Raw genomic sequence first — 25,721 nt, 5'->3', positions numbered from 1 at the left:
GTGTATAATTTAACAAGTCCACTTTCTGTGTGCACAAGTTGCTGTAAGTTAGTTAAACCTTTAAGGGCCCAATGGGAAAATATCATATTCTCCATGCACGGTGTGAACTGAGATGTCCAATAATATAGAGAAAAGGGGAGACCTCCCAAGACGTCTGTAGCTTTACACAAAGCTGCCTCCAGGCATGACGACAAACGATAAGAATTGGATTACTTTGAACAAACTTTGGCAAATCAGATGTAGGAACATGCAACAGGTTGCCAATTGAAACAGTTTACACCATTCTTGCATGAAGCGGGTAGGAGACTAAATAGTTCTCCCAAAGAGCCAATCTTTCACATGCCTTAATAAACAGGCTAAATTATAATTCTGCAGGTTAAGACAACCCATCTCCCCCTTGTGCAGTGGCAAAATCACCTTATGGAGATATAATCACACTTTTTTTGTTCTCCCACAGAAACTTCCCGATGCTCTATGCAGGTCCACAATATGCTTCCTCTTAATCCACACCGGTAACATTTGTAAAACGTATAGCCACCTGGGCAGTTCCATCATCTTAAACAACTGAATCTTACCAGATATGGAGAGAAGGAGAAATCCTCAATCTAATAATTTGTTTAGTTTTCGCTTTACAGAGGTAAAATGTTGCTGTCATATATGTTCTGGATGATCATCAAACTTTTTTTTTTTTAATTTTTTATTTATGCCATTTTAAAACATTTTTACAAGAATTACATCTTGATTGACAACAGTAAGTTTACATACAAAAATCCAATAATTAAGAAATCAGGATTCAATATTAAATTCTCTTCTTACATTTATAGTCCACAATAAAGGATCCAATGCTCGTATCATTTCTTATAATAGTTATATACTTAAAATAACTAAGTGTTATCACAATTCCAATTGCACTATTTTATATTTAATTGGGATATTCACTATTTTAAGGTCTCACTGGAGTTCATTCCTTAATTCAATTTACTATTACTTTATCCTTTAAAAATTCAATCAGTTGAAGAAAGGAAAAGAAAACAAAAGAATTACCCTTGTAACAGATAAGACACTTACAAGGGTGTTTTAGAAAAAAGGTAGCTCCTATTTGGAGTACCTTAGCTTTCAGCAATAAAAACTGTCTCCTTTTCTGAGTTGATTTAGAAAAAATCTGGGTATACTCTTACACTCATAGTTAGAAATATTTCCTTATTATGTTTGAAAAATAATCTAAATACCCAATCTCTATCAGATTCAAAAGCAAATGTGGTTAATAAAGTGGCCCCCTGAACTAATTCACTGTCTGAGGTCTCTAATATCTTGGAGATGTTTATATTAGACACTAATACATCTGCCTCAGCTATTTGTGCCTCTTCCTGTCCTTCTACCTTTTCCTGTTTTTTAAAAGCTGGAATATAATAAACCTTAACCAAAGGTGGAATTGATGTTTCTGGAATTTTAAAAATTTCCAGCATATATCTTTTAAACATTTCCTTAGGGGATATGAAAGGTAGCTTTGGAAAATTTATGAATCGCAAATTTCTCTTCCTATTAGCATTTTCTAAACTTTCTATCTTGCAACAATTGATTTTCTTTTACTGCTAAATCTTGAACTGTTTTCCAATTTTCTAAATCTTTTTTAATACTATCAAATTCATTATGTTCTTTTTCAATATTCCTCTCCAAATTAACCACCTTATCTTGTATATAGTTCACCTTCTCAACTATTGAGTTTACTTGAGCAACCATTGCATTTTGCAAACTAACAATTGCATCCATTATCACATCTAAGGTTACTACATTAGGTTTTACTAAAAGTGGTACAGATAATTTAGACAGGTGGGCAAGATCTTCATCCTTTGCTAACCTGGGTTGAACCCTTCCTTGCACCATTTCAAGTGAAACAGTTTGTCCCTCAAGGGGATTCATCCGGTTTATATACCCATTCCCTTCCAGAGGAAGTGGTCCCGCTATGGTCAAACCATTCCCTGCGCCTTCCGCAGTATGGTTGGCCCCCTCTTCCACCTGGATCCTGGATATAGCCGGATTAATTGGTGATTCTCTAAAGATTGGGGATAAAGATAGAGAAAGATCTGGTGGAGAGCCCACGATATTATCTTTAAGAGCGTCTTCCACCTGCACCACATCCAATCTCAAAGTATGCTGAACATGAGTGTCCATGGGACCTTTTATTAGGGATCCAAGGGTAGAAGCGGGTTCCTCCCTCTCCTTTGCCCTTCTTTTACGAACAGAATGAGGCATTGAAATCAAAATTTACAAACACAGACCCCACATATCTCTCAAAATTGTGAGGAAAAAAAAAAGTTTTGAATCCTTAGGAGTAATAAACGAAAACCTTGTACTTACAGAAACAGCATAAAATCCAACCAAAGACTGTCCAAAGCTGAACAAAGCTGAACTAAGCTGTGCGCCGGCGGCAACCTTGCGCTGCAATTAGGCTGATTTTATAAGCCTCAGCGCCTCCCCCCTATGATGTCACAAAGGGGGAGGAGTCAGAATCGTCGTCTGGGCTAGCAGCCTCACCTCCAGCTGCTTCGGAGCCGGGCACACCTCTCCCAGGTGACAGTCTCTGCCAGAAAGAAATCCTCTTTCAAAACTCCTCAGAAATTTCAAACGCTGGGCTGGTTATTAGAGCCTCATTGCCTCCCCCCTATGATATCACAAAGGGGGAGGAGTCAGAATCATCATCGGGGCTAGCAGCCTCACCTCCAGCTGCTTCGGGGCCGGGCACACCTCTACCAGGTAACAGTCTCTGCCAGAAAGAAATCCTCTTTCAAAACTCCTCAGAAATTTCAAACGCTGGGCTGGTTTTTAGAGCCTCAGCGCCTTCTCCTATGATGTCACAAAGGGGGAGGAGTCAGAATCATTATCGGGGCTAGCAGCCTCACCTCCAGCTGCTTTGGGGCCGGGCACACCTCTCCCAGGTAACAGTCTCTGCCAGAAAGAAATCCTCTTTCAAAACTCCTCAGAAATTTCAAACGCTGGGCTGGTTATTAGAGCCTCAGTGCCTCCCCCCTATGATATCACAAAGGGGGAGGAGTCAGAATCATCATCGGGGCTAGCAGCCTCACCTCCAGCTTCTTCGGGGCCGGGCACACCTCTACCAGGTAACAGTCTCTGCCAGAAAGAAATCCTCTTTCAAAACTCCTCAGAAATTTCAAATGCTGGGCTGGTTTTTAGAGCCTCAGCGCCTCCCCCTATGATGTCACAAAGGGGGAGGAGTCAGAATCATTATCTGGGCTAGCAGCCTCACCTCCAGCTGCTTTGGGGCCGGGCACACCTCTCCCAGGTAACAGTCTCTGCCAGAAAGAAATCCTCTTTTAAAACTCCTCAGAAATTTCAAATGCTGGGCTGGTTTTTAGAGCCTCAGCGCCTCCCCCTATGATGTCACAAAGGGGGAGGAGTCAGAATCATTATTGGGGCTAGCAGCCTCACCTCCAGCTGCTTCAGGGCCGGGCACACCTCTACCAGGTAACAGTCTCTGCCAGAAAGAAATCCTCTTTTAAAACTCCTCAGAAATTTCAAATGCTGGGCTGGTTTTTAGAGCCTCAGCGCCTCCCCCTATGATGTCACAAAGGGGGAGGAGTCAGAATCATTATCGGGGCTAGCAGCCTCACCTCCAGCTGCTTCAGGGCCGGGCACACCTCTCCCAGGTAACAGTCTCTGCCAGAAAGAAATCCTCTTTCAAAACTCCTCCAACCATCAAACTTTTTACCCCTAGGTACTTCATCTCAGTATCGACCCAGTGCAGGGGAAAGGAGCCTGGCCAGATTGACTTCAGGGATCCCAGCACATCTAGAGCTTCTAATTTATCAAGATTTATTTTTAAACCCAAAAACATACCAAAATGAACTTGCAAATCCAGTACCTTTTGCCATGATCTAATGGGGTCAGTTAAAAAAAAGAACAGAACATCATTAGTGAATGCTGCTGCCTTAAAGTTTTCTTTACTCAGTTGAAATCCCAAAATATCCACATTTTAATCAATTTTTCATAAAAGAGGGTCTAACGAAAGAATATATAAAAGTGGGGATAGTGGCACCCTTGCCTCGTACCTTGCATTAATTCAAATTCTTGAGACATAAATTAATTTGCTAAGGCGATGGAACAGGGATCCTGATAAACCAGTGAGATATTGCACAGTATATCACCCTTAAACCCATACCTACACAGTACAAAAAAACAAATAATCCCATGACACCCAGTCAAAGGCCTTTTCGGCATCGAACCCCACCACTAAGGCCTGAGTCTGAGAGAGTCTACTTTGTAGCATAGCTGTCCATAGTGCCATTGCCCCCTTCACAAATCCTGCTTGGTTATGAGAGATTAATGTGGGAAGCACTGTATTAAGTCTATTAGCTAGAATTTTTGCAAAGAGTTTTAGGTCAAAGTTCAGGAGAGATATAGGTCTATAAGAGGCTGGGAGACTTGGGATCCTTGCAGCCCTTGGGAAGAACTGTGATATAAGCTTTCTTTGCTTCTTTTGGAAACGTGCCTGTACGCAGGGCCTCTGTGAAGAAATTTTTCAGTGTATTTCCTATCTCCCCTTTTAAAATCATATAGAAGTCTGCATTAAACCCATCCAGACCCAGGGCTTTATGAAGGGGACTAGAGTGTATTCCTTCCCAGACACCTTGAAGATGCAAAAGCCTATTTAGCCAATTTAATTGTTCAGTGGTCAAGGTCGACAGGTGTAAGCCTTGAAAGAATCATTCTTCCTCTATAGGTGCCCTATCTGTAAGCTCATTAAGATAAAGCTTTTCTTAGAAGGGCTGAAAAATCTTACAGATTTCAGTGGCCGAGTTCTGGCTCACCCTTTTATCATCTTTCAAGGCCTTGATAAAATTGTTTCCTTTTTTAATCTTAACTAAATTAGCTAGTAAGTTACCCGCTTTATTCGCAAATTATGGAAAGTGAATAACAAGGTTCTCTTTCTTTTTTGATGCTAATAATTTATCGAGTATAAAGTTTCTCGGTAAAGCTTTTTGTTGGCTGTAGACAGTTGGTCAATCAACTGTGCCTTCACTTTTTGAAGAGCATTCCCTAATTCCACTATCCTTCTATTAAACAATTTATATTTCCAAATCTGATACGCCGTAATCTCAATCTGCATTATGGCTTTCCCTGCTTCTCAATAAAGTAATGGGGTGGCTTTTTGTTGGGAATTATGCTGTTCATATTCCCGCCACTTGAATTTAAGAAATTCCTGAAACTCCTCATCTCCAACAAGATGAGTAGGGAAACCTCAACGTCAGTAGTTTGCCTTTGGACCTCCTAACCTTATATCCACCCATATCATAGAATGATTGGAAAATTCTGAGGGCCCTATTTCCATTTTTATAACTTTAGAAAAACATGTCTTGGGGATCAAAATGTAATCTATATGAGCCCTGGAGATGTGTGTAAAATCCTTCACTTCGGGATGCATCACCCACCAGGGATCCAATAGCTGTAGATATTTACACACATACGGAATTCCTTTACTCTTCCCTAATCCTGTAATGGAAACCTGGGATGATCTGTCAACATCCAGGTCCACTACACAGTTGAAATCTCCTGCAACTATCAAAATGCCTCTTGCATAGAGCACCAGAGTTCTCACTAACTCTTCAAAGAACTTATGATTATACACATTTGGGGCATAAATGCTACACAAAGTAGCGTCTTGGCCATATAGCTTCCCAACCACTAGCACATAGTGGCTTTCACTATCACTATGGGTATCTATGGGTTCAAAAGTGACCTTTTTCCCCCAATAAAATTGCAACTCCCCCTTTCTGTTAGCCACAGGGGAATAAAAAACACTCCTCACCCAGACTCTCACCAGGTTTTCAGACTCCCGAGTGTTCAAGTGAGTCTCTTGTAAACAGACAATTTTTGTCTTCTGCCTGCGGAGAGATTGTAACATCCTAGCCCGCTTTATCGGGGACCTCAGCCCTGCTACATTCCAGGAGGCGACTCTGAGACGCTCAGCCATATTTGATCCAATTGAAAATAATTATAACAGAAGGATCCCTGTAATGAAACACAATGGCACTGTTCCTCCCCTAGCTTAGAGGATTAACGCTTTGCGCTGTGTGCCACATCCCTCCTTGAGTATAACATAAATGTAACTGCCTCCAGTTTGTATTTACCTGATAGTCTGTCATATTTCTTGAACTCTCTGAACCCTTCCCTGGCCTACTCTCCCTCCCATTTCATTCCCCCATTCCCTAATACCCCCATAGCTACAAACAAAAGGCTTCCAAACATAGGAGGCAGAGTGACCACATGGCATATCCATACCAGTACCTGCCCCATACCTCCCTCCAAACTTAGATAACATACATAACAACATTGCTTGCATTTCCATTCAAGTGTCTTTCAAATATAAGGAATGTAGTACAGAAATATAACAGCTGAAACGAATTCTAACCTTCCAAGAAAACCTATACAGGAAAAGAGCTCCAGGGATCCTCTTGTATCCCGGGCAGGTGCTCCCACCTTTAAAAACCTGGAGATATTAGCTCACAGAACTAGGAGCACAAACTGCAATCATTTATTCTGCATGGTGTCCAAAATGTTTTTAGCGGCATCCACAGAATCCAACACTTATGTTCCAGCCGCAGCCTTGCAGCCTTGCAGGATATTGCAATGTGAACCGCACATGACTGTTGAACAAGTCCACACAGATTGAAGAAAACTCTCTGTGTTTCTGAGAGACCACATTAGAGTAATCATGAAAAATCATAATCTTATGCCCATCATGTAACAGGGCTGGTGTTTCCTTGCAGGCTTGAAGGATTGTGACTTTGTGCATAAAGTTTAGAAACCTTGCGATCACTATTTAGGGCCTAGCCATGCCCTGGGTTCTTGACCCCAGTCTATGTGCCCTTTCAGCATAGCAGCAGCCTGCCAGGTTTTCTAGGCCCAACATTGTCAGCAGCCTGCACTTCCTTATCTGATAGGGATTCTGGGAACCCCACAAACCTGAGCTTATTTCTGCATGATCTGTTTTCCAGATCATCTACCTTGGATTACAGGACTAAAACTTGTTTTATGAGCTCTTCCTTCTCCTGCAACAGAAATTGCATATCTGTCTCCACGCTGGCAACCCACTGCTGCGGTTTCCTTCACCTGGCGTTTGATTTTGGCTAGTGTTTCATTACCCGCCACGATCTGCTGATGGATCGCCTGAAAACGGACATCCAAGGCTTGAACCACTGCCATAGTGATGTCCTACATGATCGAGTCTTTTGTGGGATTGATATGCGGGCTCGGGGGTCCGTCGGCCATCTTGGAATCAGGCAGCTTGTTTACAACTTTTTCTTTACGCTGCGGTTTCGCTGACAAATCTGTGCCTCCCCAAATGAAAACACTGTCCAGGCACTACTGTAAAGTGACCAGACTGGATATGACTGCCATGATGTCTTGAAATCTACCAAAACAGGCCTTAGTGTATGGAGGGGGGGGAGACTCGGAGCAGGACTGAGATGTCTCACCCGCTCATCGGATCATCATATCTGGATAACTTTTATGAGTATATTCATCAGGAAACTTGCACCGCTTAATATTCAGCTAAAATTATCCAGATAACTTTACCTGACTCACCAGCTTACTTAATATGGACCTCCATGTCTCTGGACCATTCCTAAATTTGACCCCAGGTCTTGCACTGTTGTATTCATTCACTTACACACACTACTAGGAGAGCCTCTTCAACTGAATACGCGACTGAGAAGCTTTCAGGCCTCATCTTTTAATTGCTGAACAATAGGAAAACATCGTAGACTTAACACTGATTAACGGGAAGATGAATGTGTTCAGAAAATGGGAGGTAATTCAATGTGCGATGAGACAAGGAAATAAAAGCAGATCCAGCACAGGAATGTTAATCATTAGTGCTCCCAAGTATCATATGGGAGGAGAATTCTGCTGAGTCCTGTGTTCTACATGAATTTTATTTTCAGCATTCGGTCCGGTTCCGATTCTAAGTCATCCTAGATGGCCCCAGCCCAGTCGCATGTTACTTTCTGTGCTGTGCTGTGCTGTGAAGTGGGTGCTTTGAGTCTGGGATTGAGAATGTGGCTGGAGTTGCATTCCCATCCCTTGTGGAAGGGAAAGCTAAGTGGTGTTTTTACAGCAACACTAAGAGCAGCAGCACTGGAAATAGGCTTTACACTACATCCATCTCATTTAGTCACAGGAGGGCATTACAGTGTTTGGTCCTGTAAGCAAAAGATAACAGAACTGTGGGCAGAAAGTTGTTAATCCACGTGTTCTGGTACAAAATCAGAAAGCCATTCTGCATTTGTAAGGGCAGTCCTTCATTTTATTCACTGTCTCCTGCAAGTGACAGTCTGATGCATGACCACTGCTCTATGACATGTTCCTCAGTGGCATCATGTGATTAAATGTCTTTCAAAACAGCTTTAGAATGTCAACTACCTTACTTAACATAGTAAATGACCAGAGATCAAGACCAAAATGGCCCATTCCAGTCTGCCCAGCAAGGTGTTCAGGATTGCAGCTGCCGCTCGGTACAGGTTACCCCGTGCCTTCTGTTTAGAGTTGTAACTACTGCTCTGTGCAAGTTACCCCACACAGTACAATCATTTCACTGCTAGTTTGTGATGAGCTGCTGCCCGCCACACCATGCAGGTTACCCCACTGCTTCATTTCCATCCTCTTGCATTGAGAGGTCCTGTGTATTTATCCTATGCTCTGTTGAATTCATTACCATTTTGGTCTCCACTGCCTGTAGTGGGAGTTGATACTGAAGATTTCAGCAGGATCCCCAGAAGCCAGTGATAGAAGTGGTCACTTCACTGGTTCAACCCTGTGATAGTGAATATGTCTCTGTCACAGTGTGTGTTTATATCTGTTTCTGAATGTATGTGCTTATTTCTATGGGGGAGGAGAGGGTTGTTAAGAACATAAGAAATTGCTGTATTGAGTCAGACCAAAGGTCCATCAAGCCCTGCATCCTGTTTCCAACAGTGGCCAGTCCGCGATACAATTACTTGACAAATACCCAAACATTAAATACATCCCATACTATTAATGTCAGTAATACCTGTGGCTATTCCCTAAGTCAACTTAATAGCAGTTTAGGGACTTCTTCTCCTTTTAAACCCAGCTCTAGCCACATCCTCCAGTAACGAATTCCAGAGCTTAACTATGTGTTGAGTGAAAAAGAATTTTCTCCGATTTGTTTTAAATGTGCTACATTCTAACTTTATGGATTGCTCCCTACTCCTTCTATTATCTGAAAGAGTTAATAACCAATTCACATTTACCCGTTCTAGTCCTCTCATGATTGTATAGATCTCTATCATATCCCCCCTCAGCCATCTCTTCTCCAAGCCATAACCTCTTTAGATTTTCCTCATAGGGGAGTCTTTCCATCCCCTTTATTATTTTGGTCACTCTTCTCTGTACCTTCTCCACTGCAGTTATATATTTTTTGAGATGTGGCAACAAGAATTGCACGCAGTACTCTAGGTGCAGTCTCACCAAGGAGTGATACAGAGGCATTATGACATTTTCTCTTTTATTCACCATTCCCTTCCTAATAATTCTAAACATTCTGTTTGCTTTTTTGACCGCCACAGCACATTGAGCTGACTATTTCACGACCGATGTAGTAAAGTGCGCTGGCTGAGTGCACTGTTAGCCCCCGTTTGGCCGCGCGTTTTCGACGCGCTATTTTTACCCCTTATACAGTAAGGGGTAATAGCACGTGGAAAACCCCCCCGAAACTAATAGCGCCCGCAACATGCAAATGCATGTTGATGGGCCTATTAGTCATTCCCACGCGATACAGAAAGTAGAATGTGCAGCGAAGCCACACATTTTACTTTCAGAAATTTCTGCCAAAGGCAGGAGTTAATTTCGGCCGGCACCAGGAAAGTGTACAGAAAAGCAGAAAAAACTCCTTTTCTGTACACCCTCCGACTTAATATCATAGCGATATTAAGTCGGAGGCCCCAAAAATTAAAAAAAAAAAATTAAAAAAAAAATAAAAATTTAAGATCGGCCTGCGGGTTGGAAGACAGATGCTCAATTTTGCCGGCGCCCGTTTTCCAAACCCGTGGCTGTTAACGGGTTCGAGAACAGACGCCGGTAAAACTAAGCGTTGGCTGTCAAACCTGCTGACAGCCGCCGCCGCTTCTGTCAAAAAGGAGGCACTAGGGACGCACTAGTGTCCCTAGTGCCTCCTTTTACAGCGGGCCCTCATTTACATATTTTTTTTTTTTCTGAATCGCGCGCCCAGGAGAGTAGCCTGGGCGCACGCCGGGAGAGCAGACACTCTCCGGCTCTCCCTCGGGTTTTTCTGTATATCGGCCCGTCAATGTATTATCCACTTTGACGTCCAGATCTTTTTCCTGAGTGGTAACTCCTAATATGGAACTTAACATCGTATAACTGCAGCATGGGCTATTTTTCTCTATAGGCACCACTTTGCACTTGTCCACATTAAATTTCATCTGCCATTTGGCAGCCCGATCTTTCAGTCTTGCAAGGTCCTCCTGTAATTTATCACAATCTGCATCTGATTTAACTGCTCTGAATAATTTTCTGTCATCTGCAAATTTGATTACTTCACTCGTCATATTCCTTTCCAGATCATTTATAAATATATTGAAAAGCACTGGTTCAAGTATGGATCCCTGAGGTACTCAACTGTTTACATTTTGCCACTGAGAAAGCTGACCATTTAATCCTACTCTCAGTTTCCTATTTTTTAAACAGTTTGCAGTCCATGAAAGGATATAGCCTCCTGTCCCATGACTTTTTAATTTTCTTAGAAACCTCTCATGAGGGACTTCATTAGTTGCCTTTTGAAAATCCAAATACTGTACATCTACTGGTTCATCCTTATCCACATGTTTATTAACCCCTTCAAAAAATGTAGCAGATTTGTGAGGCAAGAATTCCTTTGGGTAAATCCATGATGGATGTGTTCCATTAAACCATGTCTTTCTATATGTTCTGTGATTTTGTTCTTTTGAATAGTTTCAACTATTTTTCCTGACACTGAAGTCAGACTCACCAATCTTTAGTTTCCCAGATCACACCTGGAGCCCTTTTTAAATATTGGCGTTACATTGGCCACCCTCCAGTCTTCAGGTACACTAAATGATTTTAATGATAGGTTGCAAATTTTTACTAATAGATCTGAAATTTCATTTTTAGGTTCTTTCAGTACCTTGAGGTGTAAACCATCTGGTCCAGGTGATTTGCTGCTCTTTATTTGTCAATTTGGCCTGCTATATCTGCCAGGTTCACTGTGATTTGTTTGTTTATCCAGTTATCTGCCCAACATCCTCATTAATAAACATAGAAACAAATAATTAATTTAGTTGCTCTGCAATGGCCTTAACTTCTCTAAGAGCCCTTTTAACCCCTCAGTCATGTAACTGTCCAGTTGGCTCAGGTTTCCTGTTTCGGATATATTTTAAAAGTTTTTATTATGAGTTTTGTTTACTTATCTTTATATTTATTTAAATTTCAAATATATATATATATATATATATATATATATATATAAACGTATAATTTGTAGGTAGAAATACATTGGTACAAACAGAAAAAAAAAGAAAATCATTTTAATGAGGCTTAACTATTAAAGAATAAAGAAAAAAAAAAAGCAAATATGCAACAACTTTTATTTCTGCCTTAATAGTTATCAAGCATGCAAATACCTAATTGTCCACAAAAATTACAGGAATTTCAAAAAGAAAAAAATCTTATAAATATACAAAAAGAAAAAAAACACAGAAAGGCCCATATGAACTTATAGTGCAGTTTGGTAACTTTCAACATCCCCCTAAAAGACGCCATTGAGGAAAACCACTGACCTAAAGAGGCAGCTTGAGCCTTACAACTTTTTATCCGTTAAGACATTTCCAGCTGTTTAGCTTCATAAAAATACATCTCACCCCATGATTTTTCAAGAGGCAGTTTAGCGCTATCTGAGAACATATTTAACGTCAAAGGCCACAGCCCTTTTGCAGAACTATAAAAACATTCTTTTACCCTACATCTGGGAAGACATGTACCTTCTATCCCAAAAATAGCTTTTCCCTATGGTGAGCATGTTTTCAATTACCAGGTCCAATCAGATTCCAATATAAATGTAGCCAGCAATGTGGCAGAGGGAAGTCCCCTCTATAACTGACAATCAATGTTCCCTCAAATTTTGGAAAGACCGCGTGTGCAAAAGTTTTTTCTTTTTGTGCAGCTTTTGTAAACCAAGATCAAATGTGTGCATGTATAGTGCAAATAATATTGGGATTTCTTCTATATTTATTTATTTATTTTATATACCGGTGTTCGATTTTATGTTTTGTTTTGCCTTGTGTACGGGATTCACAAATTCTATGCATGTACACGTGCGTACAGCTTAGAGGAAACTGTGCTAACAACTCTAGAACTTGACTCGAGTCCAAGCTATCGAGCAATAGAGCTGGCATCAAGGTTTTCAGTATAGCCCTTCTCGCACTTCACCTGCAAGAAATCATGGATTTGGAATGCCAGTGGGATTTCTTGCTTGGCTTTTCCAAAACTTCTGAAAGGTACATTTTAAACATCTCCCTAGGAGAACTCACAGGGGATGCTTTAAAATTTATAAATCTATGTTTCAGACATTTGTTGAAGTTTTTCAAATTGTCATTTAAATCTCGGGGCCTGGTTATCTTTGACTAGAGGAACACTTAACAGCCTAAAACTCTGAAAACTGAGTATCTACTGCCCACCTGGGAGAACATTTTCAATTGCATTTTTTTTTTTTTAAAGTGGAGCAGCAAATACCTCTATTCTTTTACAAATTGACTGTTACTTAGAAACTATCGCAATCCAAAGAGCATCTAGCGTGGGCCTTACCAGAGTGCTTTTTTGATCAGAATAGGCCACCTCAGAGAAGGAATTCCTGTCAACAGCATCTTCGAGTGTTCCAACAATAGATCTCCCAAAGAGGTTCCAGACATCTGGGTCCCACTGTTTCTCAGGGAGACGCTCCATTCCAAGGTTGTACTCAATCCCAAAGCTATTTCAGGCATCTGTGCCACACTGTTGTCAGTGGGACAAGACTCTGACACTTTCAAGTCGGCAGTTAAACAAAGCATTCCCTTGTCTAGGCAGACAGCTGCTGCCTCATCTCCTCCAGACACCATTGTTTACACAGATGCCCACCCTCACCCTGAAGCTGACATCAAACTGTCCAAGATTTTACGGAGACCTAGTAGATGATGGCAGAAAAATACCAATTGGCCCATCTCTTCTGCCTGGTCACAAGAATAAACACTGGAAATCAGTGTGCCCCAAGGCACCAGGGGCCAAGACTCAAGGTTGTTTGCACAGCTTCCGCCCCTTTCAAGGGTTCTACTGGGGCAGCTACCCGAGTCACAAACTGCTCCATAGTACCGGTTGTGCCAGTTTGAAAATTAGAGGGGACAAGCCCTCAAGATGGCCAGTCAGGCAGTTAGGTCCTATTCCATGATCACTATCTTGGATTCCCACTTGTATGTTTCTGTGTTGTAGAGGGATGATTGAGCTAAGAGGCTATTTTTGGAGTAGGAAATGGGTATTTTGTTGACATCTGTGTCCACTGATTTTTTTTTTTATTTCAGTTTTGAGCTTTTCATGAACATAGTTGTGCTCATAAGTTTACATACCCCTGGCAGAATTTGTAAGACGTGTAGCATTGTAAGAAAACATGAGGGATGAGACAAACACATCTGTTATTTTTAATGTTTCAAATTAAATTATTATGTATCCCAGAATAGCATAATTATTAAACAAGCCATAGCAATTAAAGAAATAATAAAATGGTCCTGTTCAAAAGTTTGCATACTCTTAGTTCTTAATATTGTGTATTGCTCCCTTTAGCATCAGAGATGGCTTGCAGTCTTTTATGATAGTTGTGAATGAGGCGCTTTATTTTCTCATGTGGTAAAGCTGCTCATACCTCTTGGAAAATAGCTCCATATCCTATACATTTTTTGATTGTCGAGCATGAACTGCATGTTTAAGTTCTCCCCAAAGTGGCTCAATTGTGTTGAGGTCAGGAACTGTGATGACCACTCCAGAGCCTTCACTTTCTTCTGTTGCAGCCACTGAAGGGTTAACTTGGCCTTATATTTCAGATAATTATAATGTTGGAAACTCCAGGTGCACCCCATGTGCAGCTTCCTTACTGATGATGCCACTGTAGCTCACCGGTCCCCCTCCCCCCCCCCCCCCCCCCTCCCCCCCAATCAGCAGAGCTCCACCTCCATGCTTCATGGGGAGGGATTGTGTGCTTCTCTTCATAGGCTTTGTTGACGCCTCTCCAAACATAACGTTTTGGTTGTGACCATAAAGTTCAATTTTGGTCTCGTTACTCCAAATGATTTTGTTCCAGAAGTTCTGAGGCTTCTCTAGGTGCTGTTTGGTGTATTGTAAGCAGGTTGTTTTGTGGCATTAGTGCAGCAATGGCTTTTTTCTGGCAGCTCTACCATGCAGCCCATTTTTGTTCCAGTATCACCTTATTGTGCATGCTAAAACACCCACACCACTTTGTTTTAGAAAAGCTTGCATTTCAGTACAAGTTGCTTGTGGGTTTTTCTTTGCATCCTGACAAATGTTCCTGGCAGTTGTGTCTGAAATCTTTCTGGTCTACCTTGGTATTAACAGAACCCTTAATGTTCCACTTCTTGATCAGAGTTTGAAAAGTATTGATTGGCATTTTCAAATCTTTGGATATCTTTTTATATCCTTTCCTGATTTATAAAGTTGAACTACTTTTGCTTGCAGATACTTTGATAGGTTTTTTGCTTTCCCCATTTTTCAGTAACCACCAAAGTCAGTGCAGCCCTGGATGAAATGCGCAAGGGTTTCTCAAGAGCTATGAGACTCCTTGACTATTTATATACAGGCACCAATTACAATCAGACAAGGCACATGTGTGGACACTTACCCTTCATTGCCATCTCAACCTGTGTGTGTCAGCTTGAGGGGGTATTAGCCCAAACATTCAAGGGTATGCAAACTTTTGAACAGGGCCATTTTATTATTTATTTTATTGCTATGGTTTGCTTAATGATTGTGCTATTCTGTAATGCATAATAGTTTTAATTTGACACACATTAAAAATAAGACGTGTTTTGTCTGATCACTCATGTTTTCTTAAAATGCTAATGTGCTGCTATCCTTACCAGTAGCGCTTACTTTTTTTATATAACACACCATTAGCCAGTAAGCGCTACTGGTAGCGATAGCAGCACATTGGGTTTATACCATTGTCCTTACGCTTTAATTGAAGGGTTTATGTGATTTCATTAGTTTTCTTAAAATGCTGTACATCTTACAAGTTCTGCCAGGGGTACATAAATTTATGAATACAACTGAATATATCTGACAGTATGTAAGTTTTAACTGTTCACTGAAATTTTAATATTCAGTAGACACAAAGGCTTCAAAGTCTTAATTAAGGACCATCATAACACTGACTTGGTTAATTGTAACTTTTCTCCGCTGAAACAGTCATATATAATCATTGGTCCACTGTTAGCATTGAAATAGAGAATTTTTATTTGATAGTTTTGTCCTTTACTCACCAAACAACTGTGAATTATCAAAATATAACAAAATGATATGCTTGGTATTTTGGGACTCTTTTTGTATGAATGGTTAATCTTACAGTTCTAACTGTCACAATTTAAACCCAGAGTCATGTGGAGGAGCAGCCTTATGGTTAGGGCAGCAGATTGAGGACTAGGGAAGCCAGGGTTCAGATCCTTGTGACCTTGGGCAAGTCACTTCACCCTCCATTGCCTTAAGTGCAAACTTAGGGGCCTGTTTACCAAAGGCTTTGTTCCATTTTGTGTCTGTGGGAGAAATGCTTAGTAAATGACCCTTTTAGGGTCGGGAGAAATGTACAGTACCTGAATGCAACTTGCTTTGAGCCTTGGGTTTAGAAAAGCGAGTCATCAAATCCAAATCCATGTGATTACATTGTCCATAGTTTGTACAATGCAGGGCATGCAGAATAATTATGCACTGAGAATCTAATATAGTATGTAACAGTTGTAATTGTCATAGTTTAGAATCCAAATCATGTTTCATAGAAATAGATTTAGATAGACTAACTGCTTATTAAAATGCTAAATCTAACATGACATTAACTGGGCTCCTGCTGCTTTAGCCATATGAGGGTGCTCTGTGGTTTTAGCAAAGTAGATGATTAAGAGAAAAGTCAATTGGCTCAGTCCTCAACGTTTCTGTGAGGTCTGCAGTGACTGATTGTTACAGAAAGCCACCGGCATTCCCCCAAGCTCTCACGTCGGAGCTGTAAGCCTTTCATGTTTGGCACTCTGCTAACTTGCTGGTGTCCTCAGAGACCTGCAGGCTGCTGACACCATTTATCAGGTATGGCAAAAGCCCTCCCAGCTCCTGTAAACTTTGAGAGGAAGGTAGGCTGCAGGCGGTCACTTACGATACGTCGGAAACATTATGCGCTAAATTGGACTAACTTTTCACAGAAGCATGCAGTGAAGAAACAGCAACCTGTGAAGACACAAAATACTAGTAGAATGTGTTTTGTAAGTAACAGATCACATGGAAAGTGGGTATGATGAGGCCTTGTGGTGTTTCATACTTTTAGGCAGATATGTCCAGTAATTGCTAGATGGGTGACTGACTGTGGTGACAACGTAATTTGAGGTGAATAAGAATTCTGTCAAGGTGAATCTGACTTGCTGTTCAGTTTGGAAAATGTTACAGGTCCCTAAAAACAGACTTAAGACAAAGCTAAGAAGCTTGTTCAGCAGCAAGAAAGGATTTTGTGAACGGTTTCCCTTCCCCCCCCCCCCCCCCAAAAAAAATCTTACTCATTGGGTTTTCTCTGGTTCGAAACATCCCCAGATCTGCAGCATTGTGCTGGGCTTCCCTGTGCTTGCAATGCTGGAACCCTGTTGTTGGCGAGAATCCCCTGCATTTACAACTTCAGCCATGTTGGATGCTTTTACAACCACTGGGTGTAGCAGCTCATTCCAGTAGGGGACAGAGAAGAAGGTACAGTGCCCAGTCAGGGGCGTACCTTAAAGAGGCCAGGCAGTCCACAGCAGAGATCTTCTGCCAACAAGTGCAGATGGCTACCAGGTGCAGCAGGATCCAGGACCAGAGCTGAAGACCAGGAATGGAGCAGGTGACAGGAACATGCAGGAAATTAGCCAGCCAACAGGCTATCACAGAGCAAACTCTAATAAGGACTGTGGATCAGCTTTTACAACCACTGGGTGTGTCAGGCCAGAGCTCATTATAAGCAGTCCTCAGTTTAGGACAAACCTAATGTTACTCCAATAGGGAGCTTCCTGGGGTGGGTCTCCCTAACAGTGTTTTAGCTTCATGGTTTCTACAGGATTCTTGCTGAGTCAAGATTCCCTGGCCTTGAACTCTTGGGGCCACTGCTGTTGACATTGGGAAAGGATCGAAACTATCCCAGCCATTGCACAGCAGTGTACTTAGCTCCTGGGGGAGTTGTGATCCCTGGTTGAGAATTGTCACTGCAATGACTGTTAGATGGGCAAGAAACTGAATAAAAAAACAAAACAGATGGATAGACCTCCAGGGTCACTGAGAATGAAAACTCGAGTGCCATTCCTCAGTAGAAGCCAGGTCTGAGCTGGTAAACCAAAGGAACAGGAGGCCAAAAAAAGAAAAAAAATAGTTCAAGCAACTTCATAAGAAGAATTTTAAATGGTGTTCATGATACACCTCAAATAATATTGTCTAATACCTGGTTACTCTACTATTTCCAGTATCTTTTCTTGTGGTAGCTTCTTTTCCATTATAAAACTGTGCTAATACCCTGGAATCTCTCTCTCCTTGATCAATGCTATCTAACCTCTGTGTTTTCTTATGTGAATGCCCTCATGCCCTATTCATGGTAAAGCTGAGCTGGTCTTTCCTGTTGCCAGTGCACGGATCCTAAAATGCTGTTGCTACTTCTGCCTTGCCCTACATCATATCTTCATGTTTTCTTTATCCTTGTTCAGGTACAGAGCATCATTCGTTCGCAGACCAGCATGGGGATGCGTCACAGGGATCGCTCAACCACAGGAAACACTCTGAAAACTGGCTTCAGCTCTGCACTAACCACCTACTTCTTTGGAGCCGATCTGAAAGGGAAGCTGACTATCAAAAATTTCTTGGAGTTTCAGCGCAAACTTCAGCATGATGTCTTGAAGCTGGAGGTATGTATAATGTTGAGCAGGAATGAGAGGGCATCCTGTCCGGAACTTGGGTGATGAATAATGTTTATCAGGATGATGGGAGATGAATAATGGGTTATGAATAATGTTTATCAGGATGGGAGATGTGATCCGGAAGCAAGAGGTGTCTTAGCCATAAAGTTTTGCCAGATATGATGGTGTAGGACACAATCAGAGTAGAACACAGTCTTTGAAGAGGCAAAGTATAAGAGTTGGAGCACAACTCAAATGTTAATTTTTTTTTTTTATTTATGGCATTGGAATATATCCAAGTATAACACTTGTTAGGAACAACAAGAAAAGACTGAGAACATGAAATCACAATGAAATTAAAAGAGAGAATATAAACTCCCATGTCCTAGCAATCCACAAAAGAGGGAGAATCCAGCCCCAGTGTTTAATAATTTTTAAGGATGCTTACAGAAAGTGAAATCTTTTGCTGCATCTTTTTATTTACTTAAAATTTCTAATGAATTTAGTGCTTAGGAAAGATATCACACTATAACAATACTGGAAATTGAAGTTCTCCATTCATCCACAGAACAGGTGCAAAAGGCAGCAGTAACATGAGCTTCCCCACATACACTGTCCTACCAGCGTGCCGCAACCCAGCTCTGGCAGGAAAAACTTTGACATGAGGAACATTCAGTCTCCATGCCTGTGCAATCTTTGCCCTTTCTGCCCAGACTGCCAACAAAGTGCCCATTAGTGCCATATTGTGATTTCAATGATGGGGCCACCTATCCACTGGGAACTGGACAGAAACAGCCAAGTCATTTCACCTAGGCAACCTTTTAAAGTCCTTACTGACTTCTCTCCATCTTCCTCTGTCTCCTAACTTCCCCTGCAGTTGTCTCATTCCTTTGCTGCCACTTCTGAAGAAGGGATCAGGGTGGTCTTGAAAGATAATGTCACCACATCTTTGTTGGTCCAGTAATTGGTATCAAAAATAGGAAAGAAGGGCAGAAAGAATCTCAAATGTCCTTCAATTTTACATGGGGGACCATGTAACCCTTTATGAATTTGGAATATCTATTGATACATCTGGACTATTATAAATAAAATTTCCTTTGAATCTAAAATTGAAGGACATTTGAAATTCTCTCTCCCCTATTTCCTATTTTTTATTATTTTGAGGTGCGGGCAGTCCCCTTTGCTTATTTTATTGCATCTGCTGATCCAGTAATAGGTGTCACAAACTACAAAGATTAATTTGGCATCGTAAAAAAAAAAAAAAAAAGTAAACCACACACACACAGTTTTTGTGTTTTTGAGTATGTGTTCTAATATTATACGAGCAGCTTTTGAAAATGTGTGAGAGAAAGGTTTGATGAAAAGAGATGGGATGCCATACACTTTGGCTAAAAAGCATAAAGTAGGGGTACTTTCAGGAGGAACTCTGTTGCCCAACAGAGAGGGTGTTTCAGAGATGACCTCTGAGAGGTGGTAGAGTGCAGCAGGTATGGCTGTGACTCCAAATACAAACATTGCATGGAATTAGGTGCATCTTTCTAAGCGAGTGGCCATGGGCACAGCTGTCCATCTGCAGCTGATCTCCTTTACCCTTTGACACAGAAATCACAAGATAATCAGTAAGCAATCGGTGCTTTCTATTTTGTTTTTCGTTTTTTCAAACTAAATAGATAGTATGTTTCACACTGAAATTGGCATCTATTTTATGGTTTCTGGTTATGTGGCTCCTGTTGTAGGAAGGCAACAACATTAAAGACATTTAAATTATCTCCTAATGCAGGGGTCGGGAACCTATGGCTCGCGAGCCAGATGTGGCTCTTTTGATGGCTGCATCTGGCTCGCAGACAAATCTTTAATAAAAAAGTAAAAATCTAACAATACCCCCCACCCTCCTGATGCCCTCCAAGACCTGCCAAAAGTCCCTGGTGGTCCAGCAGGGGTCCAGGAGCGGTCCGGGAGCGATCTCCTGGACTTGGGCTGTCGGCTGCCAGTAGTCAAAATGGCGCCGACGGCTCTTTGCCCTCACTATGTCACTGGGGTCGACCAATGGCGGCGGTAGCCCCTGTGACATAGTAAGGGCAAAGGGCCATCGGCTGCCAGTAATCAAAATGGCGTTGACGGCCCCTTGCCCTTACTATGTCACAGGGGCTACCGCCGCCATTGGTCGACCCCAGTGACATAGTGAGGGCAAAGGGCCGTCGGCGCCATTTTGACTACTGGCAGCCGACAGCCCAAGTCCAGGAGATCGCTCCCGGACCCCCGCTGGACCACCAGGGACTTTTGGCAGGTCTTGGGGGGTCAGGAGGGTGGGGGGTTGTAGTAAATTAATTTTGGAGGTCTTTGGGGGGGAGGGTCAGGAGGATGAGGGGTTTTGTTAGATTTTTACTTTTTTATTAAAGATTTGTCTGCGAGCCCTGGACCCCCGCTGGACCACCAGGGACTTTTCGCAGGTCTTGGGGGGGGGGGGGGGGTTGTAGTAAATTAATTTGGCAGGTCTTGGGGGCATCAGGAGAGTAGGGGGTTGTAGTAAATTAATTTGGTAGGTCTTGGGGGGTTCAGGAGGGTAGGGGGTTGTAGTTAGTATGGCTCTCACAGAATTACATTTTAAAATATGTGGCGTTCATGGCTCTCTCAGCCAAAAAGGTTCCCGACCCCTGTCCTAATGGATGTAATTGCGTTTGTGACACAGACATCATCAACAATTTACTTATCTGGCTCTTGGCTTATTGACTCCTCTACAGTTCAGACCTGACTCTCTGAATCTCATGCAAAAATTTGACTCAAATCTTGTGTGAGGATGGCTGAAACAAGCTGACTCTAGCCCTTTTCAGGCAATGACACTTTATTTAAAACACAAAACAAGGTATACACCAGACTGCCTACCTCTTGCAGTATGTTCGTGTACTTAAATACCTTGGGTTAGGTCGGCAATATTTGCAAGAGCTGCCTTCTCCTGGAGGTGTATGGGGCCTGACTATCCCCTCCTGGGTCCTAGCTCTTATTCTCTTCAAACTGGTCACGCTCTCTGAGCTCCTCCTGTCCAGTCTGATCCTGCCCATTGAGCATTCTCCTTTTAGGGGATTTAAAGGGGACCAGACATCTAGCCTGGGCCTGCACAGACTCATAGGGTACTACTAGGGGTGCACTCTTACACCTTGACTTAGCAGACTTTCCTGCACTCAGGCAGTCTAGTTATGTATTTGCGATTGTCTCTTTGAAGTTGAAAATATACAAGATCTGAAATCCTTTATCCTGCAGTATATATTCCTGGAGGAATTCTACTCAAAATAATTTAAAATTCTGCACAGAAAAACTTAAAATTCTGCCTACTTTATATTGGTCAAAATAACACAATATACACGACAGTCTTTAAGTAATTCATTTAAAATGTAATACAGAAAAAAGTTTTACTTAAAGATGCAGAATTTTAAATTTTTTGAGCAGAATTTCCCTAGGAGTTCACTGTAAAAGTGTACCTTCCATACTCTCTGCCTACTCCCCTAGCCACTTTGTCCTCTCAGGCCCCAACGCCTCCACTTGCCAGTATTTCTCCCCTCCCCCTCTAGGCTCAACCCCTTCCACTCTTATCTCCACTCTCAAAGTTTGATCCCCTCTCAGTACTGCCCCTCTCACAGGCTCTCTCTCTCTCACACACACATTCTCTCCCTCTATCTAGTGCACAAAAACACCCCCTCATACAGGCTCTCTCACCCTCTCTCTCACACACACCCAGATCCTCATACAGGCTACCTCTCTCTCTTGTGCGCGCGCACACCCAGATCCTCTTACAGGCTACGTCTCTCTCTCTCTCTCTCTCACTCTCTCACGCACACATTCACATTCCCTCATACAGGCTACTTATATTTGTCTCACACACCCCTTCATACAGGTTCCTTCTCTTACAAACATACAAGCAGCCTCACATACACACAATCCCTTTTTCATACACACCAGCTCCCAGTCTCTCACACATAAATACACTTCTTCACAATCTCCTCACATAGGCTTCCTTTTTATAGCACCGACACTCAGGTACCCTCGCACATGCTCTCTCACCCCCCCCCCCCCCCAGGCTTGCAGTCTTACATACGCAACTCTATACACAATCATTTTCACTGGGGCCTGCTCCATCTTTGCTGGGGCCTTCATCTTCACTGCGAGTGAAACGAGCTCCACTTGTGGCACACTGGGGCCTTCATCTTTGCCACGAGCAGACAGGGCCTTCACTCGTGGTTCAGCCAGGGCCTCCATCTTTGCTGCAAACAGGACGAGCTCCACTTGCGGTATGCCAGGGCCTCTTCCATCTTTGCTAAATTCTGCACAGAAAATGGCAATTCTGCAAGGGGGAATTCTGTGCAAATTTTGTACTCCGCAGTGGTGCAGAATTTCCCCAGGACTAAATATAGTGGAAGCCCCAGGTTGATTGGGACCCTTACTTTTCAATATATTTATTAATGATCTGGAAAGAAATACGACGAGTGAGGTAATCAAATTTGCAGATGATACAAAATTGTTCAGAGTAGTTAAATCACAAGCAGATTGTGATATATTGCAGGAAGACCTCGTGAGACTGGAAAATTGGGCATCGAAATGGCAGATGAAATTTAATGTGGATAAGTGCAAGGTGATGCATATAGGGAAAAATAACCCTTGCTATAATTACACAATGTTGGGTTCCATATTAGGTGCTACACCCAAGAAAGAGATCTAGGCGCCATAGTGGATAACACATTGAAATCGTCGGTTCAGTGTGCTGCGGCAGTCAAAAAAGCAAACAGAATGTTGGGAATTATTAGAAAGGGAATGGTAAATAAAACGGAAAATGTCATAATGCCTCTGTATCGCTCCATGGTGAGACCGCACTTTGAATACTGTATACAATTCTGGTCGCCGCATCTCAAAAAAGATATAATTGCGATGGAGAAGGTACAGAGAAGGGTGACCAAAATGGTAAGGGGAATGAAAGAGCTCCCCTATGAGGAAAGACTAAAGAGGTTAGGACTTTTCAGTTTGGAGAAGAGACGGCTGAGGGGGATATGATAGAGGTGTTTAAAATCATGAGAGGTCTAGAACGGGTAGATGTGAATCGGTTATTTAGTCTTTCAGATAATAGAAAGATTAGGGGGCACTCCATGAAGTTAGCATGTGGCACATTTAAAACTAATCAGAGAAAGTTCTTTTTCATTCAACGCACAATTAAACTCTGGAATTTGTTGCCAGAAGATGTGGTTAGTTCAGTTAGTATAGCTGTGTTTAAAAAAGGATTGGATAAGTTCTTGGAGGAGAAGTCCATTACCTGCTATTAATTAAGTTGACTTAGAAATTAGCCACTGCTATTACTAGCAACTGTAACATGAAATAGACTTAGTTTTTGGGTACTTGCCAGGTTCTTATGGCCTGGATTGGCCACTGTTGGAAACAGGATGCTGGGCTTGATGGACCCTTGGTCTGACCCAGTATGGCATGTTCTTATGTTCTTAAATATTTTACAGAGAATTTATAATTACAGAAATTAAAATATAATAAGTTAATATTAGACATATTACAGAAATAATTAAAGGTATGTAGAGTCATGACAGTCTTGACAGAAAGCATAAAAGTAGGGAAAACCCTCCAAATCTGAATGTTTTTTATCTCTGGGATAGCTTCTGTTGAAGTAACTTAATAGACAGCTGTGCAAGTGATTATTCCCTGAATATGGTTCAGTTTTGCATTGTCTTATGCCAAGTACTAAGTAAAGAACTGGGCTTCTCTTAAGGCTTAGGGACTGTTTGACAATTATATTACAATTCTCACCACCCCACCCTCATTTGGAATTCTGATTAGAATTCAGACATCATTGTTCACCGATATCATATCTAAAGGGCGGACCTGTGTGGGCCTGAATTTCATGTACATCATCATCAAAAAATGTGATTTTACTGGTTTATGGCATCTTCACTCCCTTTATCCAGCCTTGATAGTCTGAGTTCTAGGAGTGGCCTCCTAAACAAGCAGTTTTCACTGCTTCACTTATCCATCATAAAAACAATATGCTCAGTTTACAAGGCTTTAAAGGGGTTGGGCTTATAACCGAGTCCAGAAGACAACAAAGAATGAGAAGTTCCCCACAGAACTAAGTGAACTTACTTTCTGGAATGCACACACACTGTGGATCTGGAAAAAGAAACACACGTGTCCAATTCTTCCTGCCCCCCACCCCCCTCACCCCACTCCCCGAAAATTTGGTGCCAACAGGACACTAAATGGGCAAATTATTAATGAGGAACAGACATACACACAGAGTGATCACCTTAGTCTCCTTCCCTACAGAAGGTAGGCCAAAAATGGTCCATTTTAAAATAAAGAGCATATACAAATATATATTTTCATACCTACACTATATATTAAAACCTTTAAAAGTCTATAGGAGAAATAGCCATGTAGCCTCATATTTGTTTATCCTTCAAATTGCTTGTCTCATGCTGTTTTGATGCTTAATTGCTGCACATAGCATGTAGTAATGTAAAATAAACATCGTGGATGACCATTGCAAGTCTGAGTATCTGATAAAATGTTGAGACTGGCATGTTAGCTGTGTCTGCATGCACATATGCAAGAGCTTCTTGCAGTTTTTGCCAGTGCAGAATGTCTAACGCAGCCCAACAGGGTAGATCTGACAAACATTTGAGTTAGGACAGTGATATACCATCTGACACTTGGGAGCAGCTTCAAGGCTCTTTTATAACTCATACTATTAACATAAAACAAAGCTGCATTAGTACATAAATGTTAAGGAAACAATAGAATATGGCTCCTTGAAGCTTAGCTTACTGTTATGGTGGCTTACGAGTGGCAGAGTTTAAAGAGTGTTTCTGTGCATTGCTCTTCACTGCTGGAAGTTAGGAAGTGAAGTTGAGCCCTGGCCTGTTGCCATAGCACTGGCAAACAGAAGGTCACCAGTTCAGTCCCGAGTCAGGATTTTGTGCTGTCTGGGTTGGCTGCAACTGGGGATGCTGCAGCAGCATCACTCACAACCCCCAGGAAGGAGGAAGTTATGATCACTGCCCAAAGGTAATATCTGCTGACTAAATCTAGGGCCCGTGATTTCACAATTCTGGAAGAAGCCCTTGTGCATGGCACCCAGCTGAGGACTGTTTCTACAATGATTAACTAGGTATGTTGGTGGGGATTATAAAATAAGGGAAAAATCCCTGGGCAATTGTGAATGAAGGCTCTTGGGTCAAGATCCTAGTCCTTGTACCAGCTGAGCCAGAGACCCAAAAGGCACAGAAGGAAACTGCTGGGTCAAAAAAAAAAAGATTAAGTAGTTTATCTATAATAGTTTAAGACAGCAGTTCACCAGTCCTATGTGTGAGCCACATTTATTTATTTATTTATTTAGACCTTTTATATACAGACATTCATGTGCAAACAGTACATATCATATCGGTTTACAGTGAAACGAGGGAAGCATAAAACGATAGCCTTACATCAAACAGGGTTACAGGAACTGGGATC

At 41.8% G+C, this 25,721-nt stretch overlaps 1 protein-coding gene across 7 annotated transcripts in view; it reads left to right on the top strand.

The window, feature by feature from the left end:
• The window catches only part of MICU1 (mitochondrial calcium uptake 1), a 512,953-nt gene that overhangs the window by 358,831 nt on the left and 128,401 nt on the right, over positions 1 to 25,721 (top strand). For all 7 annotated transcript variants that reach the window (XM_029609124.1, XM_029609121.1, XM_029609122.1 and 4 more), the window contains one exon: positions 18,033 to 18,230. In XM_029609124.1, the coding sequence (XP_029464984.1) occupies positions 18,033 to 18,230 (198 nt within the window). The remainder of the gene's footprint in view (positions 1 to 18,032; positions 18,231 to 25,721) is intronic.

The sequence above is a fragment of the Rhinatrema bivittatum genome, chromosome 7 (assembly GCF_901001135.1).
Source record: "Rhinatrema bivittatum chromosome 7, aRhiBiv1.1, whole genome shotgun sequence".
NCBI lineage: Eukaryota > Metazoa > Chordata > Amphibia > Gymnophiona > Rhinatrematidae > Rhinatrema > Rhinatrema bivittatum.
The sequence above is the reverse complement of the archived record's forward strand: the minus strand, read 5'-3'. Positions and strand labels throughout refer to the sequence as shown.